The sequence below is a fragment of the Lampetra fluviatilis genome, chromosome 24, assembly GCF_964198595.1.
Source record: "Lampetra fluviatilis chromosome 24, kcLamFluv1.1, whole genome shotgun sequence".
Lineage (NCBI taxonomy): Eukaryota > Metazoa > Chordata > Hyperoartia > Petromyzontiformes > Petromyzontidae > Lampetra > Lampetra fluviatilis.
In genome coordinates this window covers 2395076-2408406 of record NC_136298.1, presented here as the reverse complement: position 1 = coordinate 2408406, position 13331 = coordinate 2395076, and the positions used below count along the sequence as shown (strand labels likewise).

The 13331-nt window shown below is 43.9% G+C and overlaps 1 protein-coding gene across 1 annotated transcript in view; it reads left to right on the top strand.

The window, feature by feature from the left end:
- Nucleotides 1-11338, top strand: part of RNF11 (ring finger protein 11) — a 37384-nt gene extending 26046 nt beyond the window's left edge. The window contains exon 3 of the mRNA XM_078867519.1: nt 6537-11338. Coding sequence (XP_078723645.1) covers nt 6537-6708 — 172 coding nt within the window. The 3' untranslated portion in view covers nt 6709-11338. The remainder of the gene's footprint in view (nt 1-6536) is intronic.
- Nucleotides 11339-13331: the final 1993 nt, after the last annotated feature.

Sequence of the window (13331 nt, the reverse complement as noted above, 5' to 3'; positions counted from 1 at the left end):
ATGGCCCATCTGCCGCCACCTTGACCATTGTGCTAAAAAAAAACTCACAAACTAGATCGGCCCGCTGCCTTCCTGTATAATCTACCCGGCACACACATGCGCGGCCAGTATGCATGCGCACGCACATTTGTCAAGCCGTGGCTTCCTGTTTGTGGTGCAGTGCCAGGTGCCTCCTGTTGCCCTGCGGTGTTAATTTTCTTCACGAAATTAGTGGTGAAAATGTTTTTGTTTCAACTATATAAGCGTTTCGTATTTTAATCGATGATCACTGTGTAAGTGTATGAAAATCGTTGAGCGTGACGATGACCACCAAGGTGTGACCGACAATGATCAAATGAAAATCATGAGGAGTCTGAGTGAAGATGAAGACTGAGATAATTTAGTAACGTTACTTGAGACTGCAGTGATATACAAGGTAATTGATTGTGTGTAATAAGATTTACCTCAACTAAACTATTGAACTTTTTTTTTACCAGGTAAGGCCCAATAAGCTATATCGTTCTTTTTGATAGCTCAACGAAGTGGCTTATCATGTGCAAATTTATAGCAACCAAACGCATGTGGAATCTAAATGTGGAGGGAAAAACCGGACGGCCTGGAGAAAAATTCACACGACCACGGAGAGAACATACAAACTCCAAATTTACAGGGATCAGGGTCGGGATCGAACCCACGACCTCCTGCAGATTAGGCAAGGAAGCTAACATCTGGCCACGGCAACTGCTTGGCTGAACTAATACTATTAAGGGGGGTGGGGGGTTGAGGAATGGGGGCACCCCTCTCCACCGAAATGTAATAACTAAGAGTGTTTGACTAAATGTGTGACTGCTTGTGTCAATTGGACTATGAGAATGACTGCATACAATCCACAGACTAAATGCCACGATTCACGATGGTAATTTCAGGGCAATAATTCCTGGCAATTTTTATCGGCAATGGTTTCTGCAGCATTTCCTAGTGTAAACATCTCATTGTCCCAAATAAGAATAATTCCGGTTAAAGCTGCCCCCTCGTGGGCAACCGGGACGGTAGCTTCCAATCAGATTGGAGATAGCACACGTGACTGCTAGACGACGTCACGCTTTCTTCACATGAAAAGCTTGTGGCTTCCAATTACAGAATGAATGCGATCTGGATGTATGAAAGAAAAGTCTTCTGATCGGATTGCTTTTCTGGTGATCTATTGTATTGACTGAGTGACTGGCTAATTGACTGGAAAAGATCGACTGCATACGGAATTACTTAATGACCATCTTCTTGGTTTTTTCGGTAAAGTCACGTAGAAGGGAAGTAATAAAATAATAAAAATAAAACATAATAAAATGAAACAATTCTCACGACGTTTCGGCCACAACGCAAGCAGCCGTCCTCAGGTGAAGAATGAGACAATCCAAGCTAGGAGCTTACATATAAGCTGGGTTGGGGGTGGGAGAAGAGCGCCTTAACAAAAAGAATGTGCATATCAAGAGGAATTTAGCAGGAATTTAGCATTCCTCTTGATATGCACATTCTTTTTGTTAAGGCGCTCTTCTCCCACCCCCAACCCAGCTTATATGTAAGCTCCTAGCTTGGATTGTCTCATTCTTCACCTGAGGACGGCTGCTTGCGTTGTGGCCGAAACGTCGTGAGAATTGTTTCATTTTATTATGTTTTATTTTTATTATTTTATTACTTCCCTTCTACGTGACTTTACCGAAAAAAACAAGAAGATGAATCCCTGCAGTCACGAAAGCTTTAAATCGAAATTTACTTAATGACCAGTTGAACATTGTCTAACTAGTAACTGGTACTAAGCCTACCCCGTCCCTAATCAACTAGTGACTAGTACAGGTTTCTTCACTTTATACAGGTTCGGTTTTTGTGATTTTGCGTATATATGGCTAACCTATTTTTACCCAAAAATTTCTATATGCGGTTTGAGTTCACTCATATACGGCGATGCGGTCGGACGTGGGACCACATTGTGAGTATACTGCACGCGCTACCCATTAAGCAAAGGAAACCTGTACTAGCTCTACCCCATCCCTCATCAATAGTGACTAGTAATCGGTCTACCCTATTTCTGATCAAGTAGTGACCCAAACCAAGTCACCTCATCCCGAATCAACAGGTTAATTTACAGTCTGCAGACCAATTATTTTTCAGCCAACCCACTTTTTTTATCAAGGCTTGCCTTAACTGGCTAGAGAGAACTCTGTTGCTCCATTCTGTTGCCTACCCAAGTTGCCCTAGTCGTTCGTGGTTAATGTATTGCGAGTGATGATTGCTAGAAACGATTGGCCTGCAATTGCCCTCGTGGTCCATGGCCTTCAACCTTCACTCAAATCCACAGGTTGTCATCAATAAGACTCAGACTCAAATACAAGTTTGACTACATTAACCGTGGTCGTACAAGCTGCACCATTTATATTAATAAGGGATGAGTTCACAACTTGTGCCATGACATTGTTACGTTTGCCAAATTTTGATCTTCACATTCACCGCTCGTCCCCTGAGCTCTGACTAGATGATTTACATTTGTGCCAGCTTTCTGTCAAACAAATACTTGGCCTTTTCTGATTGAAATGCACATGTGCAAAGCCCACGTTTCCTGCCCTCAAGGTATCTAATTGCAATGTCAACCTTCCCCGAGCTAGGAGAGAGGGAATCGATGAGGGATGAGAAATAAGACTTTGGATCGTCTTTCAATGAACAAGCATTGGATCAGGACCCTCTCTTTGCTAACAATGTGAAATCTGTCTGCAAGGAAGCGTCACTACATTTTTGCACTTCTTCAGGAGGTTTCTTTTTTGTTATTTCCTGGAATGTTTGGTAAATTCCTTTTTTTTGGGCATTATTTCCACGCATGGGAGAAAGCCACGTGCAAATAAAGAGTTTCCCACAAATAAAAACCCCCTGCGTGCGTACGGTGTTTGTTGAGCGCATGCTGTCAGATGTTATTTTTTAAGCGGTCACGCTCGATGGAGCTATTGTGCCGAATAAATGTCATCCCCGGTGAGGACGCGGCGCTGCAGGCGAAAATCATTTGTTTCAAGAAATTGTTCAGTCAGTGGCGCTCCCAGGTCAGAGAGATGTTCTAAAAGTGGCAGTGTGACTTTAATAAAAACAGGCTTGTGGTTTTCACATTATTGGCTGCGTGCGGTGCGAAAGAAGTTCAACAAACAGTTCAGCCAATAGTTGTCAAATTGATGGGTGAGATTTTGGGAAACCCATTACTTTTGGACACTCCCTCGTCCCCTGAATGGATGTACATTACTCTTGTTCGTTGTAACCCATAAGGGAATTTTTCATTTGGTAGCATTCAATTCGGTTTATAGTATATACATTCACTAACGCTAACCATGTGAGTGTTACAGTTAGTTTTATACATCACCATCAGTTATGGTCCATCCATGACTGGATGAAGGCCTCCCCAACCCGTCGACGTCCCTCACGGTTCCGTGATGCCACAATCCATCTACCACTGGTACACGAGCTAAGTCATTGCTCGTTTTATGATTATAAATAGAAAACGATTGATCTAAATGTACTTGGATCTTAAGTGAATGCAGTGTCATGGCGGGAACATCGGTATTGATCTCGGCAATGTGAATGGTGGTCGTTTTGCAGGCGATTGCACCGAGAGCGCATACCGATCATTGTGCTGCCTTAAGAATCGATCAAAATGAATGTGAAGTGCACAGATTGAGCAAGCTGTTGCTGTGCATGTGTTACTGTGAAGCTGCTCTGGAAACATTTCACCTTACAGCACCCCAGCCGTTAAAGGCCATCGGCCCACTAGTAGCCTCCTGGTGCATTTGCTACAAACGAGTTGTGTATCGTTGAATTCATGTATTTGCTTTTTGCACAGAATATGTAGTTTCGTCACAATGGATGGACCAATATCACATTTCTTGTGCTCGTTTCGTCCTTCTTTTCGTCTTTATAAGGCGTGCACTCTGTCATTGAATCTTAAGGAAGTAAAAGCAAATGCCATTTATGTCCACGTACAGCCCTGTTGTCATTCCAATTCTGGATGAGGGCCTCGCCCACATCCCACTGATCATGCCTGCCAGTGCGGGTTCATAAGGGTCGGGCACATATAGATGGAGTATAGCACAGTACAACAAAAGATTAAGCTGCACTAAACTAAACCAAACTTTTTATCCATAATAGAGGTTTTTTGGTTACATCGCGTAAATATATAAATCTGTCGTTAAAACCCGCCACCACCTGACACAGCCAACAAGTAAGGGTTAAATCCTGACTTAAAGCTTTCGTGACTGCAGGAATTAATATTCTTTGGGTCTTTTGGTAAAGCCACGTAGATATAAAAATACTTTTAAAATAATAATATGACGTTTCGATCTCAACACAAGCAACCGTCATCAGGTGAAAAAATTTAGTGGGAGAGCTGCTGAAGCAGGATGTTATATAGGTTTGAGATGGGTATAGCCAAAGGGTAAGTGGGCGGGGCTAGAGATGGAATTTGCGTGTAAATGTGGCTTTACCGAAAGACCCAAAGAATATAAATAGTAAGGGTTGTCGCGTAAACAGAACATGCCAATTCATCACAAGTACAGCACACCGGTGTGTTGGAGAGCCAAGCCAGATATTGTTCGCGAAAGGCTACGTGTTAAAAATAAACTTTTTATATTACCAGGTAAGGCCCACTGAGCTATATAGCTATTTTTCAGAATGACCTGCTTACAAATTATAGCTCAACGAAGTGGCTTATGTGGAAATTTATAGCAGCCAAATACTCTAAACGCACATTGATTCTAAATGTGAAGGGAAAAACCAGAGGACCCGGAGAAAAATCCACACGACTGCATTGGCCCGTAGCCCTATGACAATGATAATGCTTTTTAGGCATAATTCTTAATAAGACAGCATACATATTATTATTTAAGGCGGCATAAATATTATTGAGTGCATGGGCGGTGGCACACACATTACGCCACTGAGTGATGTCACTTTTCGTCGGTACTCTCAGTATTCATGAGCAGGAGCGTGCTCATAAATATTCATGAGATTGCAGGGGGGATTTTAGCATTTGTCCCCCCCCCCTCCCTGACTTCTACAGTGAATGGCAGAATCAATCTATTGGGGTCAAAGTAATATCATCCCTTTTAACATCATGAGGTCTCTTTTGTCAGTACCAAAATATAAGAATAGTTTTTTCTCCTTTTTTCTGGCAACAAAACTGAAACCTTTTTACGAGGAACCATGTCTGCATTAACCACAAAAAAAATACTCTAATAAATGCATTGTCCTTGAAACTGATTGGTCTACACCAGAGACAGCTTTCTTTTGAGCCTAGTCTCAAACGGTGTTCGACCACAGGACGCCAAAAGGTGTACAGTTGTCGTCCGCTGGTTTAACACCGTTTGAGACGAGGCTTAAAAGAAAGCTGTCTCTGGTGTAGACCAATCAGTTTCAAGGACAATGCATATATTATCAGAGTATACTCTTTGGTTCTTTCGGTAAAGTCACGTAGGTATAAAATAAAATAAATCACGATGTTTCAGGCGCAATATAAGCGTGCTTTCCCACCACGTGACTTTACTGAAAGAACCAAAAAGTATGGATTCCTGCAGTCACGAAAGCTTCAAATCAAGATTATCAGAGTGTTTTTTTTTCATTCTGACCACAAGTATTGTGGTTAATGCAGACATGATTCCTCGTAAAAAGGTTTCAGTTTTGTTTCCAGAAAAAAGGAGAAAACCCTATTCTTCTCATATCATCCCTTTGTCAATTTACTGCTGGAAAAAGGCTTGCCCCTGCTATGTAGTTCATGGGGGCTGTTTGACCATACTTCACTACGTTGGTCATCGCTGGTTGGTGTATTATGTATGTTGAACTTCTTTCGCACCGTATGTAGTAAACTATGGTAAGCGGAGGCGTAAAGGAGGGGGGAAAAGACAGTTCCGATATAATATTTAACTTATGTTATCCACAGTCAGGAATAGAACTCGGGTTGCAAAGTTCATAGCACAGTCCACGAGCCACTGTGCCACCTCTGCACAAGTCTTTTATTTACCCCGGTAGTAACGTGCGTTATTAACTGGATTTTGATGGCGGTAGATATATTTTTGGTTCTTTCGGTAAAGCCACGTAGAAGGGAAATAATAAAATAATAAAAATAAGAAGTGATAAAATAAAATTCTCACGACGTTTCGGCCACAACGCAAGCAGCCATCCTCCGGTGAAGAAACAGAGCTGTCGGAAAGACAGCGTCGTAATGAACACCGCTAAGCTTGGCAGCGTATTTTAAGCTGGGTGGGAGGAGGAGAGCGCGTTGACAAAGGAGTTTACATATCAACAGATGAATTTAGCATATTGATGACAAATGCAGATATGGGATTAGTCACTCCTTGTGGAATGTGTAGGCGGTGGGGGGGTCTCAAAGTCATATTATGCTAGTGTATTATGTAGGATTATCAGGGTGGGGTTGTTGAAATTTAATTTTTACGTAAAACAAAATACCTTTCGGCGAACGCGCATGCTGACGTCGACGGTGCTGCGCCCTCTTCCGCTTCTCGTTTTTCCCGCAGGTGCGTGATCTGCATGCTGGAGTTTGTGTGTGGAGACGCGGTGCGCTTCCTGCCCTGCCTGCACACCTACCACGTGGAGTGCATCGACGACTGGCTCATGCGCTCCTTCACCTGCCCCTCATGCATGGAGCCCGTTGACGCCGCTCTGCTCTCCACCTACGAGACGGGATGACGCCCGCGCGTGCCCGCACGTGCCCGCACACGCATGTGCCCGCACGCTCGCTCACTCGCTCACAAAGTAGGCACGTTGTGACCAACGGTTCAATGATGGGATTGGGCAGCTTGCCTCAATTTACGCGATTGGTCGATTGAGTAGTGTCAGAATTCATTGCGTACGATTGGATCACTTCCGAGACAATTGATAATCCGATTATCACAGAACATCCATCTCTGCGTGAAAAGGCCAATCTCTTGCGAAGCCGGCAATGTAACATCCGTCACGTGTCCCTGCTCATTTAGCGGCTGACGCAAATGGTCCGCATGGAGATTCAAACCTTGGAGCTCACCAAGCATCTTGCTGCCAACTTTATTCGATTTGAAATTATTAAAATTTCACAAACTAGGCCTGTCATCAAATTCACCGGCAGACTTCGTCATCATAAATTATCTCCAAGGCAAAGAAATGTTTTGGCTTCGGTTAGTCGTGAATGACTCGGTAGTGTTAATCGGCTGGGTTCGATGTCCCGCGGCTTTCGCACCTGAAGCCTATTTGGCTTTGCACGCGTGCAGTTGTGACAGAAGCTGCCCAAACCATCGATGTTGCGTCGTCAAAGTGTGGAGAGCGAGCGTCTGTTGTTTATCCTTTCCCTAATCCTGCCCCAGCAGCATTGTGCCCCAGGTGCTGCATCTCCTGCAGTGTTTCTTCCTGGTCCTGAGCAAGGCTGGGCTGGGCTGGTCAGGTTTATTTACTGCGACGGTCTGTTCCCTTGGCATTGTAAGTGTACCCAGGATGCCATAAGATAATAACATTATCTGTTGTTCTGTAAGAGAGTCGGTTAACTTTTAAACAAGATATGGTGGGGTTGAGAGCAGTGATGTCACCACCTCTTTAAGAATAATCATGGTGTAATTTTAATTAAGTGACATCACTGTTTTTTTTTTACAAATCTAACGTACAATAAGTTTATGTGATGGCTTGGGGGAGGCCTTCATACAGCAGTATATTGGTCATTGCTGATGTTGAAGGGATTCGGTGATGTTACGCCCTTACTCGCTTAAAAATAATTTTGGAACATTTTAATAATTGGGTAAAAGTAAAATTTTATAACATCCTTTCCTTCCAAGATATGGTTACTTTGGGGAAAAACAAAATACTTCCCACTTGATTTATTTTCAACCAGGCCCTCTCACCTCCCCCCCCCCATCCTCACAGGTTCCTGCCAGCTCAGTTTTGAGTTTAACCCCAATGTGGACTGCAAAGTCTCACTTGGTGCCTGGAGAGTTAACAGGGAAGCGGGTGGTGAGCAGCAGGCACACTGTTGTGGCTAACGCCGATGAGAACGTTGGCTGACCTTGCCGCAGCCCTCAAACTTCCTTCCACGAAGTCAGGCATCACATCTCCCTACAACTTGGTATTGGAGAAGAAACGTTCCCGGGGGTTTAGAGTTTATGCAATTGTGGCAGCATGTGATTGTGCACTCCGGTATCATGCATACAATGTACACTTTTTTCCCCCTCTATAATTTGTTGTGGGTGCATTTGATGGCTATTGAGTCTGCACCCATCCTCCTGTGTAACAGTACTCGTATTCGGCCGTGCGCTTGGTGCTTGGTTGCCTACTGACCGAGTGCCGTGCCAATATTTTTGTGCGTACACCGCGCTGGTTCTCTTCGGGACGAGCGCGGAGATGGAGATGTGGACGACAAGACCGGGGTTTGATGCTTGTGTGCTTTTAACCTGATGGTGGGGGCGGGGTGGGGGGGGCTGCTCAGCTATACACAGCACGGTTAGTGTTTGCGGGCGTGTAAAGTTCTTGTGTGACATGCTGTAAAGTGTTCGCACAAACGCACAGATGCTTCGTTTTTTAGTCCCAAATGCTCCATTGTAAGCTTCTCCAAACATTTGTAAGCAATTGCATTTCTGACCAACAAATGTGATTGGAAATTTGATCAATATTGCTGAATTGTGATAAATATATCTACTGGTAGTTTTAAATATGTTACGTTAAGTAAGAAAAACTGGTGGGCAATAGGTGCTATAACTTTGTTTTTAGTAGTGGTTTTATGGAGCGATAAATAATCATTAGCGATAACTGTAGCTGTATATGCTAAGGATGTGATGATTGTTACACAAAAAATGTAGCTTACAACTTTCACTGATACGTTGATGTATGCTGTGTTTCATACCCCAGTTAGAGTACCAAGTCACCACCACTGAGATCACGTGATTAAAACCTGGGCTGTCATGTGCGATTTAAAGCAAATTTTTTCTCACCATCTAGTAGCAATTTGGTCTCAAGCAAGGCTACCAAAGCTTACATGAAACCATATTGTAAAGGTGAGATTTTCTTTTGCGAATGTAATTTCCTTCCACGATGAATGATTAATGCATAGGTAGATAGGGAAGGAGCGAATCGCTCGTCTGCACAGCTAAGGAACCACCTTCATGTGATCGTGGTGGGAAAGAGGATCCACATCAGAGGCAATTATGGCCTTGGTCCTGTTGTGTGTCTTCCAAGGAAGGGTATGCCCCCGATAGCGCTGGTCAATACGGACAACCCTAATCTTGAGTTGTACATCACATACACGATGCATATCGTTATCACAGGTGTAACATTGCTAATGGATATCGTTGAGTAAGCAGCAATAGCTTGCTGCTGCTGCTCAGTTTCAAAGTATTGCCCAATTTAGGCAATACTTTGCACTGTGAATTGGGCAATACTAAGTCGCTATGATTGCTGCTGTGATTGTAAAGTCATTCGGTGATATTAACATAGCGTAAAAAAATTCCAGAATGCGCGTTGCTCGTCCTGGTATGAATATTCATCAGCCATATCCGGACACGTCCAAAAACGGACTCTTTCCCCTGCCCTCCCCATGGCAGTCATCATTGGCTACTGAACAACCACCATCATGGATATTGAGTACGATACTTGCATGTCCCAACAATAACATTCAATTACAAAGCAGCTCGCTGCAACGGCATGTCAAGATGCTTTGTCACAATTACCCTGCACAATGCAACCGTGTATCGCCTGCACAATTGCCAGATTGACACGAGGCTACAGTGATGCCACGCTTTGATCTCTGCAGGGCATTTCCTGATGGGCTGACGATTACCGCGCTTCTTGCTTGGAAGCCAGTGACATAATTGCGAAGAATCCTTTAAACAACCAAAAATCATGCTAACATGTATTTAAACCGCTATTGTCTGGTACCTTGGATATTAAACACGGTATTGCACAAAGCATATCAATACAGTGAGAGTTCGCTTTTAAATTATGTGGCGTCTGTTTTTGGCAGATTAGCCTAGATGGGCAGTACGCTCGCCTCCAATTTAAGGTTCGCAAATTCACTCCAAATCTGTCTCCTCAAAAATAATCACTACGGCGACAGATATTGCAAATCCAAGTCCAGCGTGCACCGCCCAGTGCCACCATGCGAGCCTACAAATTGGAAGAATGCGCTACGGGGGACAAAGTTAATCACACCCCTCAACGAGAATGCAGGCCAGGATTGAAGAATCAATCCAGCATCGGTCAGAGATGGAGTGTGTGTGCTGGATCGCTGATACATATGACTGATTCCAGCACATTGATGAAGATGAGAATCATGGTCATGAGAATTTAAACATGCCATATCGTTGCACATGGCAGATTGCACTTCCCGTTAAATTATTTATCTGTTTGCAAACTTTACAATGTGATGGCACGAATTATTGTCACGTCTAATTATCCTTTGCAACTCTAGAGCACAATTGTGAACACTTGATTGTGTGTTTACTTCAGAGCGTTATTGTTGTTATTACTGTATAATCCTCTTCTTTCGTGTGGCTGATGTAGATGCAGAGCAAAAAACGACAATTTCAAGCCAGACAACCACACATTACTTCGTCTGGGAGAGTCCCTCAGACAGTTGGAGGATCCTTGTCCCAGCGCCGATCTGGCATTGTGAGGGGCTTGTGTCGTTGTTTTCAAGACCGGGAGATCAATGTTCGGTCGCCGCGTCGTGATTTCTCATTTAACACAGTGGACCGCGTGAAGGCTGCCATCTGTATAATGATCGTTATTAGAAAAGTGCAGGTCGGGAACATCGCTAGGCAACACTAACCCTGCTTGATTTGCACCACGATGAAAGTAACACAAAAAAAAGCATTGTTACTCTGTGGTATTGGCTCATTTTAACCATAACCAAAAAGAAAAAAGCACATGGCTACACTTTTTGGAGACCCAATCGAAGGAGCCGCGTGCATCTACAAACAAAATTGAGAGCAAATCGACAACCATTGCTTTTAATTGCAGACATGTAGAAGATACGTTCGTGCTTTGCAGATGCGTCGAGACCGGGAAATTGTCTTAAATGTCATGTCTCTTAACTCGCTTTTCTGTGGAGTTCCTTTACGAGCGATTTCGCCGTTTTGCACAATTGTTTACGTCGCTGCTGAGCTGATGATGATGTGGACCAGCACAGAGCTTTTATTTCTTCCCCCCCCCCCCCACCTAATTTCGTGAAACCCATGATCGCGGGCCCCACTGAGACGGCTCAGAGATGGCATGTGAAAGGGCCTGCTCTCAAGATAGAAATGTGTGTAGGCATTCTTAGTTTTACCCGATTCTGTGGGCGTTAATGAAACTATTTACAATCCCCAAGCTTGTGTGCGTTTTTTTGGTGTTTCATACAAAAGCAAAGATCCTCCCTGTGAGATTGCTTTTTTTTAGTCTGTTAAGGCAGTTGTTGTTCACGAGCACCTACTAAGGCCGACACGACACACGGTGTCCATACTCTTTGGTTCTTTCGGTGAAGTCACGTAGGTTTAAAATAAATAAAATCACGACGTTTCGGGCGCAACACAAGCGTCCGTCATCAGGTGGGACAACCACAGCAAGAAACAAGTGGGCAAAAGGGATGCTGTAACAAGAGGCTATATAGGTAAGAGAGGGGGGACGAGCAAGGGGGGAGAGATAGAGAGGGGGGTAGGGGGAGGGGAATGCTTCAAATGTAAATTGATACACGGTGTGTTAGAGGAGTCAAAAACTCCATTACTGATGTTCCACCTCCACCACTGCAGCCAACAAATCCTTTTTAATTGGCCAATTTGACCTAGGGCGGACCTCTACCAGTATTGGGGCAGACCATGCCAGTCCTGCACTATTGACCACACGACCTGTCGCCAACATTTCATGTAGTCGTGTACGTACACACAAGAGATTACACATACGTGGGTGTGTTTAATAAGCGGCCTATGACCACATAATCCAAATTACGCCAGATGTGGTAAAATTTTAGAAGATAAGCAGGCTAGAGTCTGGAGAGTGATTGGATGATGGGTGACCACATTGCAAAAAACAGGTTGTGATGGGAACTTTCAGGGCTACGTATTGGGCAGCAGGGGGCGGTGCAGCAAAATCCATTGTTGTACTGCACTTCTAAACTCCCACATCTGTGCTTCCCTGCCTTCTCCAAACCGTACTGACCAACGTGCTGTAACATGAACAAATAACACGACCCGCATGGCGTGGGGAGGCCTTCATCCAGCAGTGGATTGACAAAAGGGCTTTTCATATACGGATGTATATTCAGTGCATAAACACTCTGTAAATATATACTGTACAACATAACCATTTTTCACCACGACACCTGTGATCTCATATGCAGGGCCAAATAGATTGGCAAAGACGCTCATCACTGGATGTTAAGCATCTAACAATTCTGACTCTCACTGCCACTGAACCCTATCACAATGATATTTGATTCATGCAGAGTTATGGTTTGGGCTCAAAGTCTCAACAGATAGAGCAATGACTGAGTGGTCAGCGTATTGCACTATCAACCCGGCGACCTGAGTTTGATTCCCTGCCACGGCTAACAGTGGCGAGTGATATTTGTGATCCAAAATTCAGGTTTTTTTTGGTTAGATCGTGTAAATATATGAATGTGTCGTTAAACCCGCCACCACCCGACAGCCAATTAGTACGGTTTGTCACGTAAACAGAACATGCCCGGTGTGTTGGGAAGCCAAGCCACAACATTTACAATCTGAGTACGACGTTTCGTCAGTAATTACAACTAGCTTCAGGCGACAGCCAGTTTGGAAATGTTGTGGCTTGGCTCTCCACCACTGGTGTGCTGTCCTAGTAACGAATTGGCAAGTTCTGTTTACGTGACAAACCTTACTAATTGGCTGTGTCGGGTGGTGGCGGGTTTAACGACACATTCATATATTTACACGATCTAACCCAAAACCTGTATCATGTATGATATTGGTCGCGAAAGCCTCCGTGTTAAACTGATATTTGTGATGTCTGAACCAGTCCCGGGCCTCCGTCCTTCAACCCATCCCGCACTGACCAGTGCGGTGAAGTATTGTCAGTTAGGGCACTGTCACACCATCGCAAAAAGGGGATTGACAAAACGTCTGTAATTATTCTATGGGGTCTTTCGGTAAAGTCACGTAGATAGAGAAAATCATAAAAAATCTAAATGAAGTGATTAAAAAACATCACGACGTTTCGATCGCAACACAAGCGGTCGTCATCATCCTGTTCCTAGTGACGACCGCCTGTGTTGCGATCGAAACGTCGTGATATTTTTAAATCACTTTTTATTTGTTTCTATCTACGTGACTTTACCGAAAGAA